Source organism: Antechinus flavipes, chromosome 5 (genome assembly GCF_016432865.1).
Source record: "Antechinus flavipes isolate AdamAnt ecotype Samford, QLD, Australia chromosome 5, AdamAnt_v2, whole genome shotgun sequence".
Taxonomy (NCBI): domain Eukaryota; kingdom Metazoa; phylum Chordata; class Mammalia; order Dasyuromorphia; family Dasyuridae; genus Antechinus; species Antechinus flavipes.
The window spans coordinates 218902681-218930307 of record NC_067402.1 but is presented as its reverse complement, the minus strand read 5'-3'; the positions used below and the strand labels follow the sequence as shown (position 1 = coordinate 218930307).

The window sequence follows — 27627 nt, the reverse complement described above, 5'->3', positions numbered from 1 at the left end:
GAGGATTTATGAGAAAAGCCTGTCTCTGGAGAAAAAAAAAAAAAAAAGCTTGAGAAATGACTCTCTTAGGTCTAACTGCCTATTTTTCTGTGCTCCTAGCTCCTACAAAAGCTAAAGTCAGTAGATTGTGGGAAGCAGATGGTTCAAGAGGTCAAAAAAGATATGGCTTAGTTCCTTCTCTGCAGGCTGGACTTGGACCTTTGCCCTTGTTGCTATAGTGACAAATGCCTTTTCTCTTTCTCTGTCACTGTGTCCTGTAACATCATTCCCCCTCCTGCCAACAGTCATGGTGAGCTTCATTGGATTCAGGGTCCCTGGACTCCCTGAGAGCTGGGTATGCATGGAACAGAAAGACCCTGACAGTGTCACTGTCACTTCAACTAAGATATATGTGGAAGCCTGGACAAAGAGTAAAAGGTGTTGAGATTCAGGCCAACAGAAGCAGGTTTTTATTTAATGCTTTAATTTTATAATAAAGCACAAAACAAGAAGTATCTATAAATTGCCCTTCTTACTCCCACCCCAAAGTTCCAAAGCTGGGCCAAGGCAGATAACCAAGGACAAGAAAAGGGCAGAGCCTGTTACCCTAGGAAACTGGAACAAAGGACACACCCACTGTCCCCTTTGCCAGTCTGCCCCAGCAATTCGGAGCTGCTCCTGGAAGGTAGCTGTGGGAACCAGTGCTGGGACACCCTCCCATGTCACATCAAAGCAGCTTCTTAGTCATCTTCATCCTCAATCAGAAACCTTCTCCTCTTGTGGCTCCTTGGGGGCTCAGGGGAGTCTGGATCAGTATCTATGAGATTTGAAGAGAAGGAAAATGGTCAGGATAATTGAGGATGGTGACAAAGAGGAAGAATAGGAGGGAGGCTATTACATACAGACACACATGCATAGGGTAATGGAGAAAGAGAACAAGAGAGAGGTATTTTACACTTAGACACACAAACACACACACAGTCATAGAGAAGGAAAACAGAAGGAAGGTATTATCCCAAAGCACAGACACAGTGTAATTAAAAATAAGAATAAGAGGAAAATATTATGCCTAGACAGACACACACAGACCCTCTCCACCCAACCTTTGTTTTCATTTTCATCCTTCTGCTCCTCATCACTGTCTAGTAGTTGTAGCTTCTGGGACTCAGAACTCGATGGCTCCTCCTCAGTTTTTCCCTCTGAAATGACCCAATGAGGAGCACCAGTAAGGATGAGGCTCTGCCTGCTGCTTTAGTGCCCCCAGCCAGTCCCCTACTCCCAGACCTGTTACCTGTTGATTCTAGAGCAATCTTCCGTTTTTTGGCCGTCACAGGGGATCCTGGGGCTTGTGCAGGCTTCTCCTTCCTGGGCCCCTGCTCTGGGCAGTCTGCAGACTGTATCTCAGGCCCTGTTTGACTCAAAGAAGCTGCCGCCCTCCGCAGCAGTGCAGGACTCAACTTGGCTGGAACTCTCCAGAAAGATTCCTAAGTGATCAGGGAAGTCAAGGCCAAAAGTTGCAATGGGGAGGACAAGAAAACCACCAGTCCCCAGTCTGGTCCTCCAATGGGCCATGAAGCTCACCTGTTCTGAGGCTGGAGGCCGAATCCCCAGCTTTCTCAACAGCTTCTGGAAATCCCGATTCTCCATTGCATCTTCGTTCTCCTCTGTCAGAGGCACCAAGGGCACTGCCTGGCTGCAGCCTAGGAACAGAAGGGACAGACCTAGATGAGGGAGAAAGCCTGTCCCCTCTTTGTTCTAGTCCCTGATCATGTTCCTGGAAGGCTTCAGTCCCTTCCTCCTCAAATCCCCCAACCTTTCCCACTCACCATCTTCCTCCCGGTCTTCAGCTATTCGAATCAGGCAGTTCTGGAGCCACTGGATAGGGGCAGAGAAGTCTGAGGAGGTAAAGGGAAAATGATGATCTGGGGGTCCTCCACCCCAGTCTCTCTAACCCCAAACCCTTGCTCCTGGTCTCCTCACCTTCGTCTTGCAGGATCTGCCTAAGGCTTTGGGATATGTGGCCTGGGGTGCCTTGAGCTGCTTCAGCCCCTGGGCCTTCTTCATCCTCCTCACTATCCTCCTCCAGCAATTGATCCTCCTCTTCTTCTTCCTCCGGATCCTCCTGGTCAGAGTCCTTCAGAGGATCCTTTCCATCCAGCTGGAAGGAAGCAGGCATAAGTTGGGCTAGAACATAAGGAGTAGAGGCAGCTTGAGAGTACTAAGTCGGACCTTCTGATCCTGCCCTCCTCACTGGAAGATGTGGGAATAGCCAAGAATGAAATGAAGAGGGCTCAAGTGGAAGCAGTACCAAGATGTGCTTACAAGACTGGCAGTCGCAGGCTTCCTCCGGCGCTTCTTGTACAGCTCCCGCCGCTCTGCAACTAGCCCCAAGGACAGAAGTTTCTCTACTATCCGGGCCCGTGAGCGCTTAGCTGTGATGTTCTTCATGATGTTACCCAGGACATCTGTAGAAAGGGACAGAGGTAGAGTGATCGAGGGGCACCAGATGTTAGAGAATGAGACCAGATAATTGTTAGAAGACACTGACCAGATCCTGCTGCTTCCCAAAATGCAGAAAATGAGCTCCACCTGCTTCTGAATAATCCTTCTAATCCGTCTTTCCACATTCACTCTTCCAAACTTTTTCTTCTCACCTGCACCCTGACCATATCTCAGACAAGCTGACTTATGTCCTTACTTTACAGAGAAGACTGAAGCCATCTGAGGAGACCACCCTCTCCCTAATACCCCTAACTCCATTCTTGCCTTTTCCCAGTATCATCACCTAGACTCTTCCTTCCCTCTGGTATGTGTACTCCCTGATAAGGCCAATCCCTCATCTCTACTTGTGGCCCTCAGGCCAAACCCGCTGGCCTTCTCTAGCAAAAAATGAATCACAAATTCTACCAATCCCAAACTGAGCATTCTTTCCCAAATCTTTCCTCCTAAATTCCCCTTTCTGATTTCACTATTTCAATCAACAGTATTTACCCACTCTCCCACATTTGCAAATTTGATGTTTTGTTTAGCTGTTTCCTTTCCCTTATTTCTTGTATCCAACTGATTTCCAAATTTTATAACTCCTATGTTCTCCTATTCTGTCCCCCCCATCTTCTCTTTCTGTTCACATTTTTTTTTCTTATTCCTAGAACTAAACACACACTTCCATTACTACTCTTCTAGACTCCTGAAATAGCCTCTTTTAGATAATTCTTCTCTGTCTCCTCCATCTTCAGTCCATTCTTCATCCAGCTACTTGTTCTTCCTAATGTGTATATTTTGGAAGATTTTTTTTTGTTATTGTTATTTTAAAGCACATACTATATGCCAGGCATTGTGCTAAACAATTTTTACAAATAGTATTTCATGGTGGGGCAAAGCCAAGATGACAGAGAGTACACAGGATTTTGCCTTGAACTCTTCCTGCTTCCCTCAGAATCAACATTAGATCAAATCTCTGAATGGATTTTGGAGTGAGAGGACCCACAAATGTTTGGAGTGTAACAAATTTCCAGCAGAAGATATCTTGAAAGGACTTCAGGAAAGGTCTGTCTCAGTCAGGTATGGGACACACACACACACACACACACACACACACACACACACACACACACACACACACACACACACACATACACACACACACACAGCTCAGCGAAGCTGCAGCATAGGGAAACCCAGGGTGGAGAGGCCCTGAGAGCAGGAGGACTTTTAGCCAAAGTACAGTAGCATTGGCTACACTGTCTTAGTTCAGAAGCCAGCGGATCAGCAGACTAGCTGTGAGACCTCCAGCACAAGCACAGAAGGCAAATAGTGAGCCCTTGAACCCAACATAACAAGCAGGACTTGGCCAGGCCCATCCAGCCCAGTGGGGAAGCAGCATGAAGCTGCTATTGCCCTCTAGAGGAAGCTCGGGACAATCTCCCCTATGCTCCCTTTGAAAATAAATAAAAAAGTAAAAAGAGCTCTGATTATAGATAGTTATTATGGATGGAGAAGGGAAGAACAGAACTCAAACCCTGAAGGCACTAAAAGGCAAAATGACTTCAGATGAAGTCTCAAAGGGGAATATGAACTGGTCTCCAACTCAAAAAGCTCTCTTAGGAAAATTCAAAAAGGATCTTAAAAGAGAGTTAGAAGAAAAATGGGGAAAGGAAAAGAGAACTTAGTAAGAGAGTTTAGAAAGGGAGACACAGAAATCGTCTGAAGAAAACAACCCCTTAAAAAATAGAACTGGTGAAATGGAAAAAAAAAAATCCAATGAATAAAATAACTCCTTTAAAAGCACAAATTGACCAAATGCAAAAGCTAAATGAAGAAAACAATTCACTAAACATTATAATTGGAGAAATGGAAGTGAATGATTCAATGAAACATCAAGAATCAAACAAAACCAAAAAAAGATAAGAAAATGTAAAATACTTCACTGGGAAAAAAAACAGATCTAGGAGAGACAATTTAAGAATTATTGTACTACCTGAAAACAGTGATGAAAACAAGACCCTGGATAACATTTTTCAAGAAATCATCAAGGAAACTGCCCTAATATCCTAGAACTAGAGAGTAAAATAGCCATTGAAAGAATCCACTGATCACTCCCCTGAAAGAGACCTCAAAATTAAAACACCAAGGAATACTGGAGCTAAATTCCAGAATTATCAGATCAAGGAGAAAATATTTCAAGCAGCCAGAAAGAAACAATTCAAATCCTGAGGAGCCACAATCAGGATTACCCAGGACCTAATAGCTTCTATTTAAAGGATCAAAGGGTCTGGATTATGATATTCCAAAGGGCAAAGGAGCTTGGATTACAGCCAAGAATCAATTACCCAGCAAAACTATTGTCTTTCAGGAGAAAAGATGGACAGTCAATGAAATAGAGGATTTTCAATTATTTTTGATGAAAAGATGAGAGCTGAACAGATCTCAAGAGAAGCATAAGAAAGTTAAAAAAGGAAGGAAAAAAACCCTTTTTTTTTAAAGTGAAAAATGTATAATATACATCCATTTTGCATTTCATAGTGTTTTCTAGTTCTTCTTTGGCCACAAATTCTTTCTCCACAAATCTGAGAGAGAAGATTGATAAGTGTAACTCTTGAGAACTGAATCTTTGCTAGGGTATACTTAGAGGATGACTTTACTTGACTTTAATGTGAGGATATAAAAAGGAAACTAGGAGGGAAAAGGGATTAAATGGGAAGAAGAAGAAAGGGGAGGTGAAATGAAGTAAATTACATCAGATGAAGAGGCAAAAAAAAGACCTATTATAGCTGAGGGAAAGAAGGGAGAGCGATGAGCATTGTTTGAACCTTAAGTTCATCAGATTTAGCTCAAAGAAGGAATATCATACATATTTACTTTGACATAGAAACTTATCTCACCCTATAGGGAAGGAAATGGGGAGGCTAATAGAAGGGAGGGCAGAAGTAGAAAGAGAATGGGATAAGAAAGGGGAAAGGGCCTGAATAAAAGGGAAGGCAGATTAAGGAAAATGGTGATCAGAAGCAAAACACTAGTGAGGAGGGAAAGGGGGAAAGGAAAGAGAAAAATATAACTTGGGGGAAAAAAAGATGGCAAGAAATAGTTATTAATTTTAACTGAGCATGTGAATGGGATGAACACTCCCATAAAACGGAAGCAGATAGCAGACTGGATTAAAAGCCAGAATCCTACAATATGTTGTTTACAAGAAAGACATTTAAAGCAGATCAAACAAAAGTAAAAATAGATCTAATTAAAAGAGATAAGGAAGCAAAGTACACCTTGCTAAAAGGTACCATAGATAATGAAGAAATATCGATACTAAACATATATGCACCAAGTTATATAGCATCCAAATACCAAGAGGAGAAGGTAAGAAAGCTGCTTGAAGAAATACACAGCAAGACTATACTAGTAGAGGAATCTCAACTTCCCTCTATCAGAACTAGATACATTGAACCACAAAATAAACAAGAAAGAAGTTAAGAAGGTAAATAGAATTTTAGAAAAGTTAGGAATGATAGACTTTTGGAGAAAACTGAATGGGGAAAGAAAGTTATATAATTTTTTTCTCAGTAGTATATTGACCATAAATTACCACATATAAGCACACAATCAAATGCAGAAAGGCAGAAATAGTAAATGCATCCTTTTCAGTTCATGATACAATAAAAATTACATGTAATAAAGAGTCAGGGGAAAATAGACAAAAAATTAATTGGAAACTAAATACACATTAATCCTAAAGAATGAGTGGGAAAAACAATAAATCACAGACACAATCAATAATTTCATCCAAGAAAATGACAATAATGACACAACATACCAAAATTTATGGGATGCAGACAAAGCAGTATTCTTAGGGGAAGTTTTATATCTTTAGATGCTTACTTGCATAAAATAGAGAAGAAGAGATCAATGAATGGGGTTGGCATCTATGTATTAACAACAAAGATGAGCAGCAAGAGATAGAAAAAGAAATTCCACTTAAAATAATTTTAGATAATACAAAATATTTGAGAGTCTACTTGTCAAGACAAATCCAGGAACAATATGAGCACAATTACAAAACACTTTTTACAAAAATAAAGTTAAATCTAAACAATTGGAAGAATATTGATTGCTCATAAGTAGACTGAGCTAATATAGTAAAAATGACAATTCTACCTAAATCTATTTAATCAATACCAATCAAACTGCCAAGATATTATTTTATAGAGCTAGAAAAAATAGTATCAAAATTCATTTGGATAAACAAAAGGTCAAGAATTTCAAGGGAACTAACAAAAAAAATGCAAACAAAGGTGTAGTAGCCTCGTTGTACCAGATCTAAAAGTATATTATAAAGTATATATTAAACCATTTGGTATTGGCTAAGAAACAAGAGTAGTAGGATCAATGGAACAGATTAGGGTCACAAGATATAAAAGTAAATGATTATAGTAATCTAGTGTTTGATAAACCCCACAACTCCAGCTTCTATCACTATCTGATGAAAATTACTGGGAAAATTAGAAAATAATACAGCAGAAATTAGGCATGGTCCAATACCTAATACCCTATTCCAAAATAAGGTTGAAATGGGTTTATGATTTAAACACATAAAGTGACACTATAAGCAAATTAAGAGAACAAGAAATAATTTCTCTCTCAGATTTGTGGAGAAAGAATTTGTGGCCAAAGAAGAACTAGAAAACACTATGAAATGCAAAATGGATAATTTTGATTATATTAAATTTAAAAGGTTTTGTATAAACAAATCCAATGCAGCTAAGATTAGAAGGGAAGCAGAAAAGTGGGAAAAAATTTTTACATTCAAGGTTTCTGACAAAGGCCTCATTTCTAAAATATACAAAGAACTGACTCAAAATTATAAAAAGAATACAAGTCATTGTCCAATTGATAAATGATCAAAGGATAAGAACAGACAATTTTCAGATGAAAGAATTAAAGACCATTTCTAGTCATATGAAAAAATCACTATTGATTAGAAAAATGCAAATTAAGACAATTCTATGATACCACTTTACACCTCTCAAATTGGCTAAGATGACAAGAAAAAATAATGATAAACCTAGAGGGGATGTGGGAAGACTGGGACACTAATACATTATTGGTAGAGTTAAACTGATCCAAACATTCTAGAGAGCAATTTGAAACTATGCCCAGGCTATAAAACTGTGCATACACTTTGATCCAGCAATGTCTCCACTGGCTCTACATTGCAAAGAGATCATAAAAGAGAAAAGGACTCACATATGCAAAAATGTTTGTAGCTGCCCTTTTTTGTAGTGGCAAGTAACTAGAAATTGAGTGGATGCCCATTGGTTGGAAAATGGCTGAATAAGTTATGGTATACAAATGTAACAGAATATTATTATTCTATAAAAAATGATCAGCTAGAGGATTTCAAAAAAGAGACTTACTGATGCTAAGTGAACTGAGTAGAACCAAAAGAACATTATACACAGCAGCAACAAGATTATGTGATGATCAACTGTGATGGACTCAGCTCTTTTCAACAATGAGGCCAATTCCAAAAGACTTGTGATGGAGAGAGCCATCTGCATCCAGAGAGAAGACTATGGGGACTGAACATGGATCACAACATATTTTCACCTTTGTTGTTGTTTGCTTGGTTGGTTTTTTCCTTTCGATTTTTTTCTCCCCTTTTTGATCTGATTTTTCTTATGTAGCATGATAAATGTGGGAAACTTTTTTTTAAATTAAAGGTTTTTATTTTCAAAACATAATGCATGGATAATTTTTCAGCATTGATCCTTGTAAAACCTTGTATTCCAATTTTTCCCATCCTTCCCCCCACTTGCTCTCCTAGATGGCAAGTAATCCAATATATGTTAAAATACATGTTAAATCCAATATATGTGTATAAATTTATAGTTATCTTGCTGCACAAGAAAAATCAAATCAAAAAGGAAAAAATGAGAAAGAAAACAAAATGCAAGCAAACAACAATAAAAAAAGAGTGAAAATGCTATCTTGTTGCCCACACTCAGTTCCCACAGTTCTCTTTTTGGATGTAGATGGCTCTCTTCATCACAAGATCATTGGAACTGGCCTCAGTCATTTCATTGTTAGAAAGAATCATGTCCATCAGAATTGATCATCATATAATCTTCTTATTGCTGTGTACAATGATATCCTGGTTCTGCTCATTTCACTTAGCATTAGTTCCTGTAAGTTTCTCCAAGCCTCTCTAAAACCATCCTGCTAATCATTTCTTACAAAACAATAATATTCCATAATATTCATATGCCATAACTTATTCAACCACTCTCCAATTTCCAGTTTCTTGCCAATACAAAAGGGCTGCCACAAACATTTTTGTACATGGAGGTCCGGTTTCCTCCTTTAAGATCTCTTTGGGATATAACCCCAGTAGAAACACCGCTGGATCAAAGGGTATGCACATTTTGATAACTTTTTGAGCATAGTTATAAATTGCTCTCCAGAATGGCTAGATCCGTTCAATGTGGAAATATGTTTAGAAGAATTGCTCATGTTTAACCTATTTTAGATAACTGTCTAGAAGAAGAGGGTAGAGAAGAAAAAAAATATGAATACAAGGTTTTTCAAGGGTGAATGTTGAAAACTTTGCATGTACTTTGAAAACTAAAAAGCTGTTATTTAAAAAAAATAAAGAGAATTCTGCCCTTGAAAAAACAAACCCCCCCCCCAAATCCTAAATAATGTATTATTTGATCCTCAAAACAAGCCTACGAGGTAGGTACTGTTCTTCTCCCCATTTTACAATTGAGGAAACAAGGGAAACAGAGGTTAACTGACTTGTTCAAGTTCACATAGTTAGGAGGTGCCAGAGGTTGGATTCAGACTCAAATTTTCCTGACTCTAGGCCCACTGCTTTATCTGCTACTATATCCCCTTCTATTCCAAAAAGTTCCTAGTCTCCACTGAAATAAAGTTCAAATTCCTTGATCTGGTATTCAAGGCCTTCAACAATCTACCCTACTTTATGGCTTACCCTCATACCATTCATTACATGCCAAAAGGGACTACTTTTGTTTCCCCAAACATGACTTGTATTTTCCCATGGTTTTGTTCATGCTGTCTCCATACCTTGAATGTATTTACTCATTGCATTCCTACCTATCATTTAAAGCCTAATCATATGCCATTTCTTCCATTAAGCCTTTCCTGATGCCCTGTAAATAATAGGCAGCTTGGTTCAGTGGAAAGAACTTGGAAGTTAGGAAGTGTAAGATGCAAATTCCATATTACCATCTCTCAAACTCAATATCCCCACCTGAAAAACAGAGATAATCATAGCACCTGCCTTTTAGAATTGTTGTGAAGATCAAATGAAATAATTCATGAAAAGCATTCTTCCAACCCTGTAATGCTATACAAATGTTAGCAATTATGATGATGAATAACAACTTTTTCTTCATTTTTTATAAAGAATGCTATTTTGAACCTATATGAGGCATTTAATATGCATCATTCTGTATTATGTTTACGTGTATGGGATATTCTTTTTCTAGACTATAAGTTCTTTGAGGCCAAAGTTGGGTTTAACTAAGATCTACTTCTTCTCCCTATAGTAATAAGCTAATAGTAGCTTGAACGTGGAAACACTGAATATATTTTGTTGAAACTGATAACCTTATTTTTCTATTTGTATCTCCAGCACTCACACCTAATCAGTGCTTAATAAATGGCACTATTTTTATTTTAATCTAATGATAGAAGGAAAGATTTCATGTTTTATCCATAGTATTCAAAGCTGGAAACAATCTTCATATCTAATAATTAAGAAACAGCTGAATAAACTTATGATACATCAACATAGTGGAACAGTATACATTTATTGCTAAAAGAAACCTCAGAGATTATTTATTTTAAGCTTTTCTTTTTATAGATTAAAGAATAACTTGCCCACAATCTCACAGGAAGGAATGGGAGAGCAGAGATTCTCCCTCCAAAGCACTTTCCACTGCATTATGAATGCTATTATGCCATTAAAAGTGGTAAAAGATGATTAAATACAAAATATAGAAATAGAAAAAAGTAGAATTAGAAGAACACACAATGTAAGTATAACAAAACTTTCAAGGTACAAAGATGGAAGAAAATAAAGAGGACACAAAGTAGATAACTAGACATGCTGTTAAAGTTTGTTTTCTTGAAAATGTAATTAATTCAAATTATATGTATTTACTGGTAATTAAATTTGCACTGGTTGAGATAATTGACTCATAAAATTTTTTAAAAGAATAATGAAACTAGTGAGAGAGATGAAAAGTAGTGGCAGAAAGAATCAGATTATGTCCTTCCCTCCCCCTCCTCATCTTTCAGAGACCATTCCCAAGCCATCACCTCACCATCAGAACCCTGGAACTCTTCAAAGAGTCGCTGAAGTTCTAATTCTTGCTCTTCGGTCCATAAAACCAAGCGTGTCCCCTTCCTGTTTGGAAGAAAACCAAGATCAGTGGAGGAAATGAGAGCTAAAGTGGGAAAGAAAATTCCTAATTCCCTAAGGATGCCTGCCTTTGTCTTTGGAAATCCTTGACACTGTCAGCCAGTCCAAGTCGAACCAACTTTTGAATGACTTGTTTTCGAGAATGAGTCGTAGTCTTCAGGCGGGTCAAGATGGCATCTATCACATCCTCTCCTAGGGAGAAAGGAAGAACAGGTGGGTGAAAGGAGATCTAGAGCTCATTGGCCATGATCATTTATTTTACTGAAAAAGAATGCAAAGGTTCAGCTCCTTTTTTTGACAACTGAAACCTAGGGGAATCAAGTGAAATGCCCTAAGCTAGGAGGTACTTAATGGCAGGGCTTGGATTTCAAAGTTGAATCTTTTGATTCCATAGTGGCATTCTTTCCACTATGTCAAGCTGCCTCATGATTTTCAAAGATCTTTCTTGGATCATTTCTCAATCCCTTTTGCTAGATCATGATTAATAGATCATTCCCATTGAGTGTAACCTGAGGATCTATCCTGGGCCCTCTTCTCGACTCTCCTTATCCCTTCTTAATTTCCTTGCAGATGACTTCCAGAGCTATATTTCCAGCCTTTGTCTCTCTTAAGCTTCAAGTCTTGTATTCCCAATTGCCTCCTGGACATTTGAAAATGAGTGTCTCACAAGCAACTTATATTCAATCTATCCAAAAGATAATTCACTATCTCTTCCCCCAACTAGTCTCCCATATTCACAACTTTGGACCCAAGCTGGACTTGCCTCTCCCCACTCATCCCACATATCCAATCAGTTTCCAAGCTCTGTGAAGTACTTCTACATCGTCTCATATCTTTCCCCTTCTCTTTATTCATACAAAGAGAACTTTTGTTGAAGTCTCTATCATGTCTCACTGGGACCACTGAGAAAGCTTTCTCATTGATCTCCTCATCTCTCTCTAATCCTCCGCACAGATGCCAGAGGGATTTTCCCAAAGCATGTTGCTCTCTTGCTTGGTAAACTCCAGTGGTTCCCTTTACCTCCAGGGTCAAACACAAAATCTGCTGTCTGGTATTTACACCTCTTCCCAAGCCAAACTCAAGCTACCTTTCCAGACATGTTACTGCCCCTGGTGGATTCTATCCAAACCAGCCTTTTTGCTAAATCTTACATAGTTTTCTCTGTCTTGGATTTCACTTCCTTCTCACCACCACATCTTAGAATGGCTACTTTTCCTCCAAGCTCAGCTCAAGCATTTGCTATGGAAAGCCTTTCTTTTTCTTTTTCTTTTTTTTTTTTTTAAATAACTTTTTATTGACAGAATCCATGCCAGGGTAATTTTTTACAGCATTATCCCTTACACTCACTTCTGTTCCGATTTTTCTCCTCCTTCCCTACATCCCTACATATGCAGAACCGAACAGTTTTCTTGTTGCACAGGGAGAATTGGATTAAGAAGGTATAAATAACCCGGGAAGAAAAACAAACATGCAAGTAGTTTATATTCATGGAAAGCCTTTCTTGATCCACCCACCCCAGCTAGCCCTTCTGTCCTCCTCAAAATTACTTGGTGTTGATTTTGTGTGCATATCCCCATCTTCTCCCCTTCCTTTCCCTCCCAGTCTCCCCAGCACTGTTTGATTTTTGTCTTTGCATGTCCAGTGACTGGGACATACTCAAAAGATGCTGGTTGGGTGATTATACCTAAGCTCTCACATTACCTTCTATATCTTTGTAGGCCAGATACAATTCTTGTAGCTGTTTCTCCTCCTCCGGGCTCCACTTGGAGGGTTTTCGGTTAGAAGACCTAGAACAGGTTAGGAGGGGAACAAATGGAATTGCTGGTCTCCATGAGAGAAGTAAGAGTTTGGAGTCCCCTACCAGACCCAGAAAAGAGAAGAATAAGTAGGCAGGAAAATGAGCCAAATAAGATCTGAGAGGAGTGGCGCTGGGTCTGCCTGTCTGCCCTCCTTTCCCTATATGCAGTGAAGGATATAAATAAGCAGTATTTTTCTGCCATGGCTACCTCAGGAGCTGGGGGTATTTCAGATGGAGGTAAATGGATCAAGAGAACATGGGAGAACAAAGGGCAAAGAAAACCATGAGAAGAAAGCAGTCCAGCCAAGATGATTCCAAGGACAAGGGTACAGCTTTGTCCTGCATTTTCACTGTGACAGTCACATTCACATGAATTCTCAGAGTTATCTTGAGGTAGGCTGGCAATACAGTTTCCCCAGGAGCACAGTTTCCCCTCTGTCTCACAGCTGCTCAATCCTCTCTATCCTCCCTTGATCATTTCCCTTGCTGACACTTACTCAGCATCCAGGGAACCATAGCCCTCAGTCATCTCCCGCACAACAGCTGTGTTCTTCCAGAAGAGAAGTTCCACAAAGGCCTTGCGATTGACTTCAGTTAATGCAAAGAACTTGGCCAGCACATATCTGGCAAATGTGACCAATTCCTGGGAGAAAAGAGAATTAGAAAAGGAAAGGATCAGACACTTGTTATAAGGCTCCCCCATCTTCCCCCCAGACCAGCAGCTTTCTCAACAACCAGTTCCTTTTTTCCTCAGTTCAACTCTGGAAACTGTTTTCCTTACCTTTCTAGTTCTTTTTTCCCACCCAGCCCCTCTCCCATCATTCTCCTTTTTCTTCACTGACATCTTCATTCCTCTGCCTTCACCCTAGTCTGTGGCTCCCTCCATTTCCACCTGGCTCAGTTTCCTCTTACTTTATAGGCTCCAGAAGCAGGGTCACTAAATATCCGATTAAAGAGACTGAAGAGAGAGATCTGGAAGAGCAAGGCTTCCATTTTGAGATCATGGGCCAGTCGGTGTAGCATCTTAACCACACAGTGATTGGTATGGGGAGTGTTCTTCTGGTAGTTCTGCAGTAGTAGTACATAGGCTTTGACAACAGCTGAACAGGCAAATCTATAGTCGAATGCAAAGAAGGAGGAGAAAGAAGATTTCAGAAGTCAGATCCTCTCCTCCCCTCTCCTTGTAGCCACAGAGACAATTTCTCCCATCTCCCATTTTTCTCTCACCTTCTCAAGTAGTCTAGGAAGTTAAACTCCTTCTCTAAAACTTGGACGGCTTGCAACTCCTCTTCTTCCTCTTCCTCCTCTTCTTCTTCTTCCTCCCCACCTTGTTCTTCAGGCTCCTGCTGCCCTATAAACAGTGAGGGAAACAGCAGGGGGCAAGATGAGGAGTCACCAGTTCTTAACTCTTTTTCATCCATTCATTCCTTCTATACCTAGATAAGAGGATATGAAGAAGCCAGATACTCACGGGGAAGTGGGGCAGAGAATATCTGTCTTAGAAGTTCAATTTCTTCATCTAAGGAAAAATCTGGGGAACCAAATATATCCCCTTCTGGCCATACTTCTCTGGAAAATAAAAGGAAAAGTAGAGATTCAGCTTAGAGAACCAGACATGGTATCTGGAAGGATTTAGCATTAACAGAATTACTCCATTTGTTGTCCATGAAAGCAATTAAGGTTTACATATATTTAAAAATTAAAATAAAAATGGTAGGGGATCTTGTTTCCAGGACACAGTTTCAAAGACTCTGACTTGGTTTCAGACCAGAAAAGGCTACCAGAGCTACCGGCAGTAGAGCTGTGTGGGTGTCTCTCCACAGAGATCTCCCAAGAGGCTAAGCATCTGGAATTTGCAAGCCCAGAAAGATGAAGAGACAAGGCTCTAACCTGGCTGACCGAAGAAGGGCCAGGGCCTCAGCGGCCTGACCAGACAGGAGACTGTCCTGGATCCGCACCATAGCTTCTGTCCGCTGCTCTTCTACTGGTACCTCTGAAGCCGCATCAAAGGGAACCACAGAGTCCAGAGTGAGCTCAGAATTCTAGAAAAGGACAAGGTTGTGAAGGCAAAGAGGAGAATGTTTTCTGGGTCTACCTATCTTTCTCCTATTGTTGGAGGTACCTACCTGGGCACAATGCTTCAGCTGCTCAGCAAGGGATGGCCACACATCCTCCGCATCCTCTGGGCTGTAGGGAACTTGACCAGCAGTGGCTGGGGACTGAGTGTGTGCCTTCTTTTTCTTCTTCCTTCTCCTTCTTTTGTTCTATGGAGGAAGAAATGCTGTGAGCATAAAGTTGCTGGAGGTAAAAGTCAGCAGGATACCCATGGTGGCCAACTCTCCCTTCTCGTGGCAATGGTTGGCATTCTTTCCTTATCATTAGTCTCCTGTTCCTCTAGGGAGTGAGAGACTTCCATTGGTAGATCAGTTGTATTGTATGTAAATGGGACATAATACATACTAGCTGCCTGGAGTTCATATTAAATAGAGGTATAGTGGATTGCTTGCTGGATTGGAGTCAAGAAAACTAGGGTCCAAATACCTTCTCTGGCATTTATTAGCTATGTGATCCTGGGCAAGTTATATCATCTTAGACTCAAATATTAGTCCCTACCTTAATTGGGTTAATGTGAGGAATAATCAACTACTTATACAAAGTACTTTGCACAATTTGCTATGTAGATTTTGTGATATACAATATTACATTATTACAATATATCAAAATTCATTATAATATTTATTATAACATCAAAAGATAATGTGACACAGTGGATTGACAGGCAACCTTGAAGTCAGGAAAACCTGTGTTCTAATTTCATCTCTCACACACCAATATTGTTTGCATGACTCTGGATGAGTCATGTTTCTTTCTGGACAACTCTACAACTACGTAGTAGGAAAGATGCCAATCTGCATAAGTGAAAGGAGTTTCTTCACTGGAAGTTCCATATACCAACACAATCATGGGGGTCATTCTAAAAACAATTCTCTCCTCTTAAGGAATGAACATTCCTGGAGCTCTATCGGGAAAAATGCATTATTATATTTAGATTCATCTGGTTCTTTGGTTTTAATGGGCCTTCTTGACAAAGTATCTCACACTATAACAAAATGTTACAGCAAAATTTCAGCACAAACCCCTGCATTTGTGAAGTCCACTCTCTTTTTTCATGCTCTAAAGTGTAACTATTCTCTCAGACTCTGCCTTGGCCCATCTCTCTGTGGCTTTCAGCAGCCAACTTGATGCAAATGGCCCCCAATCTATCTCTTCTGCAAGGTTCTCTCCAGCTTCAGGCCTGCATTTCTAGCAGCCTCCTACACAGTTCCACTAGCTTATCTGAGCCTCAAGATTCATAGCCTGCACACCTGAACATCTTTGACTTAGAACCTGTTCTTCCTTTAAACATCCCTATTCTTGTTATGGCATCAATAGTCTCTCTCACATGTGCTTCAAACTATGGAATCCTCTCTGATATTTCTCATTTGTGACCCACTTGCCCATTCAAACAATTTCTAAATCCAATGGATTTAATACTCCAATATAGCTTCTATATATCCTTTCTTCTTTTCCATTAGAGGGGGCAGAACTTCATCCTAACTGGAGGATCAGGCTCAGTCAGGAAGGCCTAAATGTGAATCCTACTTCTGAGACTTACAAGCTGGATGACATACTTAAGAAATGCAATCCCCTCCTCAAATTTCAGAATTTTCATATATAAGATGAAAATAACACCATCTCTGTACTATCTAAACACTAGTGTGAAGGAACAAATGAGAAAATGGACATAAAAGCACATTTCAAATCTTAAAATGCTACATAAATTGTTATAATAATAATTATTATTATTCTCACTGCCAATGTCTTAATCCAGGCATTTAATAGTTCTCACCTTAAACCTAGGCTCCCCACCTCCAGTTTCTTTCCCAATCTATCTTATTCACTACTGATTGTATCATCTTCCAAGTGAACCGATTATATCATTCAAATATTCAAGAACCTTTGGTAGCTTTCTCATAATTTACATTTCCAATTTTTTTGCCACCACAAAAAGCCATGTATTATTTTCTTATTGATCCTATTTATAAGTAATTGATTTCCTCCTATAAGTGTCTAAGTCATGGTTCTTTGTCTTTGAGGTAAGTTCACAGTTCAGCTGGCCTGTAATGGGTTAAATTTTAAAATCCAGCTCTCTCCTGCCTCAGAGACTTTAGAGAATGTGTAAGAAAACATGGATGTCTGGGCCTGATACCATTAAGGCACCAAGGTGTCCTTCAAGGATGTCTGGTTTGCTGTCCAAAAGTCTGGGTCACTATCTCATATCTGGATTCAAACAAAGAGTACTTCTTAGTCTCATGAGACAGGTAGCATGCCCCTGTTAATATATGTTGTCTGGCATAGAGATCTGCCTCAGTTTATCCTTGTTAAAATCTTAGTCATGACAACTGGAAGGGAATTTAATGGTCAACCAAACCATTGCCTTTACAGGACTGCTTTCCACCTTTGGTGTCTACCTGATCCACCTAACTCTCAGCTGTGGCTCCAAGAATCTGAAGCATGTACAACGGCCATGCCCAATAAATTGTTTTGGCAGACAGGTTAAACTACCAAGGGGTCTCAAACCCTCTGGTGACTTAAGCATGTAAAGACTTTCCTTGGAGGAATGGGCAGATGAGAACAATTTGTTCCAAAAGCCACGAAGGTACGTGCAGTGCTGTGGGACGCTTAGAAACTGGGTAGACACCGAAGACACCCAGGTCTTCTCGAGTCATCACTAGTAGTGTTTACTTTGTCCTACCACTGGATAGTGATGGCTTTAGAACAGAGAATGAGGCTGACAACCTCGTGCAACTCTCTCACTTAAATCCAATTTATGCACAAATCAAAAGACATCACCCATACAATTATACCACAGAGAAAGTTAAGAAGGAAGAGCTCCTTTTTTAGGAGATTCAAGAGAAATCTGGAAAGACTTAAATGAACTAATACACAATGAAAAGTAGAATCGAGAGAACTAATTACACAATAGCCACAACATTTTAAAAGAGAACAACTCTGAAAGAAAAGAATTTTGATTAATGGACAAATTAATCACAATTCCAAAAGTCTGATGAAATATGCCAAACATCTCTAGATGCAGAGATGAAGGCTTGAGGTGCAGGTACAGAAGATACATTTTCATTACTAAAGCAATTTGATTTGCTTGACTATACTTTTGTTACATGGGAAGAAAGTGGAAGAGAACAAAGTGTCAGGTAGAGGATAATGAGAATGATGCAAAAAAAAAAAAAAAAAAAAAAAAAAAAAAAGCAGCAATGAAATGCTGAAAAAATACAGAAGAGACCAAAGTAGAGTTCACAAACAAGCAGGTACTACTAATGTTAGAACTGCCATTTGGCTCATAATATATTAAAAAGAATAAGCTATATATGATAGATTCATGGTTCCATGTAGAATCCCTATTTTTTTAGGTTGCTTCGTGTATGGAAATGTACAAATTTGCTGATGTTGTTCTATGTTATAATTTAAAAACCTTTTTTGAAGGAAAAAAATTAGCAAAAATACTTCCAGACCACTGCCCTCCCAGTCTCCGATACCTGCACTATTAGATTTCCACGGCTTCGGCAGAAACGCTCCAGCATCTTAAGGAAGAGATGAGTTGTCTCCACCAGGTCACGAAGATAGGAGCGGGGCTGGCGTGTCTCATCAAATTTTCGAAAGAGAGTCAGGAATAATTCTCTGTACTCCATTATGTAGAAGACATTATCTAGAAAGAAACAAAGAGAAGAGGGGGACTGGCCTGAAGACTTCTACAGTGCTGAAGAAGGAAGGATAAGAAATAGAGATGACAGAGTAAGATGCTGCTGAAGTGATAGAGAAGGCTAGGGATAAGATCTCCCTTACTCTTAATGATGCGGCTACTCTCTCTCACTGCTTCATCCTCAGATGTGTCCATCTTGTTCACTGTGGCCAGAAGTTCCTGATAGGCCTTTAAGGCTAGGTGCATTCTACAGGGTTTGAGAAGAAGGGCACAAAATGAAACAGAAGATGTAGGAGTCTGGCAACAAACTTCGGACAACTAGAAGTGGGAAGACCAGCAGCAGGCTGCCCCCATCCTACCCCTAAGCTCCCTGTCCAGATGACCTGAATCAAAGCAAAGTGGAATGCTGTCCTAAGGGTCATGCAGCCAGAACCTGGGGATTCAGAATGATCAGAAAGAAATTCTTGCCATGTAACTTACCGGCGACCCCAAGAGACAGCTTCTTTCCTATCAGTTAGCATCATCTCATAGTAATTAGTGAGGTTCTGTTCAATGAAGTGGAAAGTTCGGACACTGAGAGTCTCAGAAACCAAGCTAGGCCGAAAATTGGAGGCACGGTTGAAGGTCATGAAGAAGGCCAATGCCCACAGATAGTAAGTCTCATCATGCTGCTGTGCCTTCTCCCGGAGCAGGTGGTCCTAAGCCAGGGAAGAGGATACTCCATCAGGAGAAACTATCAAGCACTTTACCAGTCTGTGTTTTACCCAGGAATCTACATGATAATTGAGAGCCCCCAAGATCCCGTCTCTCTTGGTCTTCCAAGGTCTTCCATACCTCCTTATACACCTTTCAGGATCATCCTTGTCAAACTTGTCTTTTCCTCACCGCTCCTATTTCTTGTTATAATGTTCTATCATCTCTTGCCACCCCATTTCCCATGTGTCAGAGATACTCTCGGGGCTTTTCCTCATCTATATCCATATCTATATCCTTGAAGCAAATTTCCATGAGTTCCTAATTTTGTTGTTTAGTCATTTTCAATTATTTCTGACTCTTCATGTCTTCGTTTGGGGTTTTCTTGGCAGGAATACTGGAATAGTTTGCCAATTCCTTCTCTAGGTCATTTTACAGAAGAGAGAACTGAGGCAAACAGGAGTCGGTGACTTCTCCAGAGTCACATGACTACTAAATGTCTGAGGCCAGATTTGAAGTAAGGGAGATAAATCTTCCTCATGCAAGGCCCAGGACTCTATTCACTGAGTCACCAGGCTGCCCAAGTTCCTGATACTCATTTCTTTTCCACCTTTCCCATCTCTTTTCTTAACCTCCATCCCCCTATGTTTTCATTCCATCCCTTAAGTCTCTCCTAACCCTCCTAAAGTCTTCCCAAAGTTTACCTTGACTAGGCCCATGAGGCGGTTATAGCAGTTCTCCAGAAACTCGGAGCAAAAGTCTCGCAGGAAAAGGCGCACATTAAGGGCTGAACGGCGCTGGAGGGCGGGCTCCTGGGCCAGCTGACGGCGTCGGGGCACATAGCGAGTATCTTTACCCACATCTGGGCTATAAGTTTGAAACTAGAGAAGGAGTTAGGAGAGAGTTATAAGATCATAAAGGCAGAGCTGGAAAGGATCTCAGTGTCATTCATAGCACCTCCTTCCAAGTATATCCTTGGTCCATCCTCTGCAGGGACTCCCAGGACATTTTTCTCTTCCTAGTGCCAGACTCTTAGATGAGCAAGATAGCTGCACAGAGAACTTACCACACTTTTACTTACATTATGTAGACTTTTATGAAAGACAACATCCCTGTCTCCAATGGATTTCAGCCCCTGGATAACGTAGGATCCTCCAAAACGAGAATGTCTATGGAAAGCAGACAGTTCAGTGTGACTTTTCCTTTTCTCTGAAGTCTCTTCTACCATCTCATACTTCCCAAATGGTTCTCTGTCTCCCACCATCTTGAAGAAACTCTGCCAAGAGCCACCTCAACAGATACCCCCAGCCTATGAGGTTGAGAATGAGCCCCTGACAAACCAGTGACAGACGAGAGTAGCTCACCTGCTGCTCCGCTGAAGGGCCCGGTTCTTCTTCTCTGCCATCTCCCTCTGCCGCAGAACTTCCAGCTCGGCCATGTCAGCATTCTGCTCACGTGCTGAGCGTGCTTGCCCGGCCACGGCCAGCTGCTCGGGATTCTGGGGGAGTCAAAGGGATTTCTGAGGGTTCTGGGCTAAGGATGAGCAGCCAGCAACCCAGTAGCCAAGTCAGAGCAGGTACGAGGGCAGGGCTTGGACCTCACCTGATCCCGGAATATGAGGGAAACAATTTCTAGCACGTGTAGACTCCATTGCTGTTCAGATGCAGAGCTAGCCAAGAAGAGCATCAAGTCGTCGAAGCCACTGAGGTGTAAGGCCCAGAGCAGTTGGTCGTGGACACTGGCTTCGTCATCGACGTTCTGCCCCAGAGAGAGAGCCCCTTAGCGCTGCTCCCAGGTTCCCTACACCTTGGCAAGCATGGTTGGGAGAAGGAGGGCCAAAACAGGGGCTGGCGACTTTACCCAAATGCCTTGTTTTCTTGGGAATGTGAGGGAGGAGGGCAGTCCTTTATCTTTTATTATCTCTAGACACTCACCTTTTCTTGATCTGGGTCAGCTGGGACATGGAGAATGTTTCTAACCAGCAAAAGAATCCGCTCAATTAGCAAGTTGTCTTCTTCCTGACGCTCCTCCCAGCCCTGTAAATATACATGGAAAGTGGCTTGCTTACCTTGTGGAACTCACCTGAAACTGGCTTGGGAGGATGGGAAAAGACCTGGGTGTGACAACTACTAGCTGTATGAGCAGCCCTGGTACTAAGTCTTTCTATCTCCAAGCTCCAGTTTCCTCATCTGTGAAGGGAAGGGTTATCATATCAGAATTATTATGAGACTCAAAATGAGATAACATGGAAAGTGCTTGGCAAGTCTTAAAACACTGCATAAATATTAGCTGTTATCATAAGGGTTAGAGAGATGGGAAAGGATTCTAGGGACAGTGAAGTGGTGTAGTGCAGAGTCCCAGGCCCAGAGTCAGGAAGCTTCATCCTACTAAGTTCAAATCCGGCCTCAGACTTACTAGCTGGGTGACCCTGGGCAAGTCACTTAACCCTGTTTGCCTCAGTTTCCTCATTTATAAAATGAGCTAGAGAAGGAAATGGCAAACAACTCTAGTATCTCCACCAAGAAAAATTCCCAATGGGGTCACAAAGAGTTGGGCCAACTGAACAAAGGATTCCAAGGAGCACAAGATTTAGATAAATATAGAGGATTAGAATATAATAATCCTGAAAGAAAGCACCAAGCCTCTGGGACTCGTATCTTCTAGGCATGTCCACTTTGGAACTGTGAGCACAGCAAAGGTCCAGGACACATAGCTCACTTACCAGCTGCAATAGTTCATAGAGTGTCTCACTGAGAACCCCAAAGACCTTCTCATTGGCAAAGGCCTAGGGCAAGAAGGGAAAAGGCACGGATGTAAGCCAAAATACATAGAACAAGTCCTTTATCTTACCACCTTAAGCACAACCCCACAATTCTCAAGCCTCACTTCTTTGTAGGCTTGTAGGTAGCTTAACACTTGCAGGAAATGATGCCGGAAGCTGGGATCCTGAGGAACTTTGCCAAAGCAGAGCAGGGCAGGTTGTGTCAGGTTGACCATAAGTCTGATGAGGAAATAAAGGAAAATCTATGAGGCTCCCTTACCCACCAAAACGGGACCACTGGCTTATACCCATGCTAACCTTCCTTCCAAAGGAGGCTATAGGCTGGCGACAAAAGTGCCATGAGGAACCAACCTGATAACAGCATCAAAGAGCGGCTTGTCCTGGCGGTGCTGGATGAGGATGGGCAGAAGGTCCCCTTGGAGGATCTGGGCTGCTCCTAATTGCTGCCGCACATCATGGGTCTCATCCTCATACTTCAGGTAGCGGATCAAATCCTTCACACTCTCTGTAGAGGGAATAAAAGATCTCCCTGGGAGCTGGGGGCAAGGATTCCACTTAAGTTCTCACTTAATTCCCATTTGAGACAAGCTAAGGAAATAAAGTCCCCAAACTTATTTATTTAGTACCTAAGGGTCCTTACCTAAGCAATCTGGCTCTTTGTGGTAAATATCTCCTTCAAGATACCCAAGGGCACTGCACGTAGCTAGAAGTTCACAGTTCATCATGTGCAAGTCTATAAATCAATAGCTGAGCTGGGAGAGAGAGGAGACCAATTGATAATGGGGAGACCTGAGTAGAGAAAAAAATGATAGCCTTTTCATCTAAGGGGGATGAATATTTAGGACTCAGACCATACCCTCCCTCCTGGCCAGTCTGCAGAGGGAGCGTTCAGTGACTGCTGTCCCGCCAGCTTCCTACCCTTCATCTCATTCATCATTGTCTGAGCACCTATATCTTGACTGGCCACTGGGGCTGGGCTGGGTTTTCTGTGAACACTGGACCAGGACTCAGAATACCCAGGTCTGGGTCCTGGCTCTGCCGTTTATTGGCTGAGCAACCACAAATAAGCTACTGAGTCTAAGTTTCTTCACGACAGGATAACTCTGGTTGTATGAGCTTCCTTATGTTTTTGTAACTGTAATAATTAGATAAATGTGAGGTGTTATCTTTACAACTTTCTTGGGTGAAAAAGAATCAAAGTCACATTAGTTTCATCACCTCCAATACAGCAGCAAGAAGCCAAGAATAAAAATAGTCTTAAATTGTAGAGATAGCTGGGTAGAGCAATGGATAGAGTCAGGCCCAGTATCATAAAGACTGGAATTCAAATCCAGCCTCAGATACTATCTGGGTGACTCTGGGCAAGTCATATAATTTCTGTGTGGCAAGTCATATAATTTCTAGATCAGTTTCCTCAACTGTAAAATGGGAATAATAATAGTAGCTATTTCCTAGGGTTGTTTTGAGAATCAAAGGAGAGAATGTGTGTAAAGCACTCAACAGAGTGCCTGTCATATAATAAATGTATGTATGTACTAGTTATTAATTCTAAGGGTAGAAAGGATCACCTAAGAAATCCAGCTCCCTCCTCTCAGACAAGGAAACTGAAGGCCAGAGTAAATAGGTGACATGCACAGGGCCAGGTAGGAAGTATATGAGGTAGGATCTGAATCCAGGTCTTCCCAACTTTAAGTGTAGAGCTCTGTCCTCCATATAACACCGCCTTGAAATCAGTCTTCATAAGTTATGAAAGTAATGGAATGTCTCATTCTATAAGAAATGTATTGCAAGCTGCTTTCAGAAAAGCCTGGAAAAATTTATATGAACTGACACTGAGTGAAGTGAGCAGAACCAGGAGAACATTGTGCACAACAATAACAAGATCATATGATGATCAACTGTGATGGATTTGGATCTTCTCAATAATGTAATGATTCAAAGCAATTCCAATAGACTTGTGATGGACACAGCCATTTGTATCCAGAGAGAGAACTATGGAGACTGAATGTAGATCAAAGTATAGTATTTTCACCTTTTTTGTTTGTTTATTTGCTTCTTTCTTTCTCATGTTTTTTTTTTTTTTCTTTTGGTCTGATTTTTTTTTTTTGCACAGCATGACAAATATGTTAATATATTTAAAAGAATAGCACATATTTAACCTAAATCAGATTGCTTGCTATCTTGGGGAGGAAGCATGAAAGAGAGGGAGGGAGAAAAATTTAGAACAGAAAGTTTTACAAAAATATTTACATATATTTAGAAAAATAAAATCCTATTACATTTTTAAAAATAAGTCTCCATACAAAATCTCTCCTCTTGGTATGTTACCATCAACCAATCAGCAAGCATTTATTAAATATCTACTATGTGGTAGGCACTGAAGAAGGCGGTTTTATTTTATCTTTTAGTGAAGCAATCTCTCCTTTTAAGTTTATATACTGATTCACAGAATGGATCATAGATCTAGAAAAAGGGAAGGAAGAAAGGATAAATATTTATTATGGCACAAAAACAACAAAAAATCACAAATATTATCTCCTTTGGTCCTCACAACAACCCTGTGAAATAGGTGCTATTATTTATCCCCATTTCTATGCAAGAACAGTAAGGATATAGCAGGACACAAGACAAGCAGGCAACAATTAATCTTCCTATAATTCTCCCAGTTCAGGTATAGATGAATCCTGATCATCTCTCATCCCTCTTTTTAAAAGTCAGGAATTTAAGTTTCTGTCTTTTAGCAGATTCTTGCTCTTGCATCTTGAGTGACTCTTTTATCACCCAATTTAAATGAAAGCTTTTGAAATAATCTAGTCCTTCTATGTTTTTATGAAGATCAGAGGTTTCCTCTGGTATCTAGATACTAGATATCAGAAAAGAATGAGGTTTCCCCTATAAAAATTTTTTATCATCCATGTCTCTGCTTCTCTAGCACTCACAAAGGTTGAAAAGGACAGACGACAGACAGATGCACAATTCTGTTTTTTTCTGTTTGAAACTATCTTTCACATTGCTCTCCATACTTGGAGCTTCACAAGTGAACCTTTCACTACTGCTAGGCAGGGTTTCAATGTCCCAGCTTCCTTCTCAGTGAATATGTCAAAGTCCAGTAGAATTGCCATTTACTACATGGGACAAGGATCTATACTCAACCTGTCTCTAACCTTGAGTGGCTACTTGTTGACTTTAGTGTAAAATCCAGGCTCTTCAGCTTAATACTAAAAGCTTTCCCTTCTCTGACCCCAACCCACCCTTTTCAGTCTAATCTGTCTTCTCCCGTTTCATGTATAACTACCATTCTAGCCAAATCTTATTTCTACTGCTGTAACATCTCTGGGATACATCTTCTCCATTCAAATAACCATTGCCTCAGTTCTAGCTCTAATAATTTGTGCCTGTTTACTACAGTAGCTTCCCTTGCTCCCCGCTCTGTTCCATTCTCTACAAGAATGCTTCTTAAACTATGGGTCATGACCCCCAATATGGGGGTCACAAAACTATGAGTTATGATGAGTAAATGTTTGATTTGTGTACCTATTTTTATATACCCATATACTCAAAGTCATGTAAAAATTTCTTGGCCAAAAGGAGTCATGAATGTTAAGTTTAAGAAACTTTGCTCAATACCACTCTCACAAGTGAGTTTTCCTAAAACATAAGTCATATATCAACATGCACCTCTTTCCCCCAATTCAATAAACTTCAGTGGTTCTCTATTACCTCTAGAATCATACATAAACTCCTCTATTTGGCATTTAAAGCACTTCAAGCCCTGAACACCTCCTACTTTTCTAATCTAGTTAAATATAACTCTTCTCTACCAACTCTACAGATACTCAGGTCCCATTTGCTCCAAAGGGTTATTTAAGGTTCCTAAGCAACAATTTTCATGAGAGGACTACCTTCCCAATCTTTCAAGACAGAAGTCAGCAATGAGAAAAAGCTATCCTCTTTCACTGATCCTGGCTGCTATTTTCATAAAACCCATTTCCAAGATTAAAAGAACTCTACTGTTAATAATGAAGATATTTATTTTTGCCTACTTGGAAGTATAAAATATGTACAACCATGAAAAGATAACTAAAACAAAAGTGAGTTGTTGACAATATTTGCTATAGGAGTTCAGGAGGGAGAGATCACTTCTAATTGAAATGATCAAGGAAGTCTTAACACAGGATCAGGTGGATTTTGAACAAGGGCAGATTGCAACAGCAAAGATTTTAAATGGTAAAGTTGTTGGGAAAAAAAGGTCTGCTTGGGGCAGAAGGTATAAGGAAACAAGAGAATATAAGAAAGTAAAGTTAAGCCGGATTATGGTGGTTCCTCATAAAATCACTGATTTAGAGCTGGGAGGGTCTTTTAGTTTAATCCAAATACTTTATAGGTAAGGAAATAGAGAGTAAGTTAGTAACTCTAAGACATACAGGAGAGTCAGGGGACAATCCAAGTTCTCTACCATAAATTCAGCTTCCTTTCACTCTACAATGTTTCATCTTTGAATACTTATGTTAAGGAGTTTGGATTGTGTATCCACTGAAATTTTTTCCCACAGGAGAATGGCATGATAAAAGCGAAGTTACACAATAATAAACAGTAATGTTATAGGGAGACTGAGTTTAGCAAAAAGATGAGGACTAAAAGAGAAAGGAGTGTGATCAGATGTTCCTGCAGGGACCCCTCCAAAATGTCTATAAATCCTTAATCTGAATCTGGAGGAAGTGAGACAAGTTTTATACTGTCACCATCATCTTCCTCACCTCCCAGCCCCAATCTTCTTTCCAGGGACACTGGTCTCCTTGCTGTTAAGGCTCCCTCGCCTGATTCAGGGAATTTTCACTGATTGTGCCCCATGCATATAAATGCTTAACAAATAAGCGCTTATTAAACTAAAATCCCACCTACAACAAGAAATCTTTCTTAAACCTTTCTTCCCTCACTCCCCTTAGTGCTAGGGTCTTCTATTTTATTATTTTCAGTTTGACCCTCTCTATATCCTGTAGTGTTGTTGGCACGCTGTCCTCCCCGCTTAGACTGTACGCTCCTGGAAGTCAGGGGGTGTCTTGCCTTTCTTTGCATTCCCAGAGGTTTAGCATATAGTTGGAGGCTTATAGTAGGCGCCTACTGGGCTATGAGACTTCTCCTCAGTCCCAGGAACTGACCTGGCTCACAAGCAGGCACTTTAAAGCTCCTGGGACAAGAGAAAACAGACTATGGATTTCTGGGGTTCACCTTTGCTCCTCCAAACTTTTCCCACCAAGGTCAAGAAATAAACTAGCTTGCTCTCATCATTCTCCCGGATTTCTCCCCTGCTCCTCAGCAGAGAGAGACTAGAAGGAAAAAGATCGACCACAGGCTTCCGCGCAAGCGCGAATGTCCTCCCGCCCACGGTAGAGCGCCAGCTGGACGGACCGCACACCGCCGCGCATGCGCGAACCTGCCCCACTATGCACCCAAGTAAAGAAATTGTAGTAAAGCGGTAGTTTATGGTGATAATTCTCCCTCCACTCCCCAGTCTCAGGAAGGGCATCGAGAAGTCCGAGCGCACTTCTATCGCGTGCCCGCCGCCGCCGGCGCGCGTACGCACTCACCACTTCACTCCGGATCCTGCAGCTCCAGAGGAGGAGCCAGCTCCCGGTGCCCACTTGACCGGCGCTTTTTCCCGCCACTGGACAAGG

General features: G+C 40.8%; 1 protein-coding gene across 3 annotated transcripts; it reads right to left on the bottom strand.

Moving 5' to 3' along the window:
• Nucleotides 1-426: 426 nt before the first annotated feature.
• On the bottom strand, nucleotides 427-27627 carry TIMELESS (timeless circadian regulator). 3 transcript variants are annotated; one of them, XM_052001099.1, is made up of 29 exons: nucleotides 27541-27627; nucleotides 22593-22741; nucleotides 22304-22457; nucleotides 22057-22171; nucleotides 21893-21955; nucleotides 21105-21206; nucleotides 20773-20928; nucleotides 20535-20668; nucleotides 20252-20339; nucleotides 19875-20051; nucleotides 18958-19175; nucleotides 18621-18724; nucleotides 18314-18483; nucleotides 14846-14983; nucleotides 14610-14761; nucleotides 14191-14288; nucleotides 13947-14070; nucleotides 13632-13833; nucleotides 13217-13362; nucleotides 12623-12708; nucleotides 10990-11113; nucleotides 10824-10906; nucleotides 2302-2444; nucleotides 1960-2137; nucleotides 1806-1874; nucleotides 1561-1679; nucleotides 1271-1463; nucleotides 1083-1178; nucleotides 427-796 (listed from the first exon to the last, which is right to left on the bottom strand). In XM_052001099.1, exons 2-29 carry the CDS (start codon nucleotides 22675-22677, stop codon nucleotides 720-722), a joined length of 3594 nt encoding a protein of 1197 aa, XP_051857059.1. In that variant the 5' UTR covers nucleotides 22678-22741; nucleotides 27541-27627; the 3' UTR covers nucleotides 427-719. The 3 variants fall into 3 exon arrangements, with proteins under 3 accessions (XP_051857059.1, XP_051857060.1, XP_051857058.1); XM_052001100.1 differs by having other exon boundaries at nucleotides 22593-22704; nucleotides 27541-27611; XM_052001098.1 differs by lacking the exon at nucleotides 27541-27627 and having other exon boundaries at nucleotides 22593-25861.

What these genes read in the sequence shown, in the direction of transcription:
- TIMELESS (XM_052001099.1), bottom strand. Translation starts at nt 22,677, where the DNA reads ATGATGAACTGTGAACTTCTAGCTACGTGCAGTGCCCTTGGGTATCTT. An exon ending in TTCATAAAAGTCTACATAAT is followed by an intron (nt 20,052 to 20,251) that starts GTAAGTAAAAGT and finishes CTCCTTCTCTAG; the next exon opens with TTTCAAACTTATAGCCCAGA. An exon ending in GATTGCTCTAGAATCAACAG is followed by an intron (nt 1,179 to 1,270) that starts GTAACAGGTCTG and finishes GGGTCATTTCAG; the next exon opens with AGGGAAAAACTGAGGAGGAG.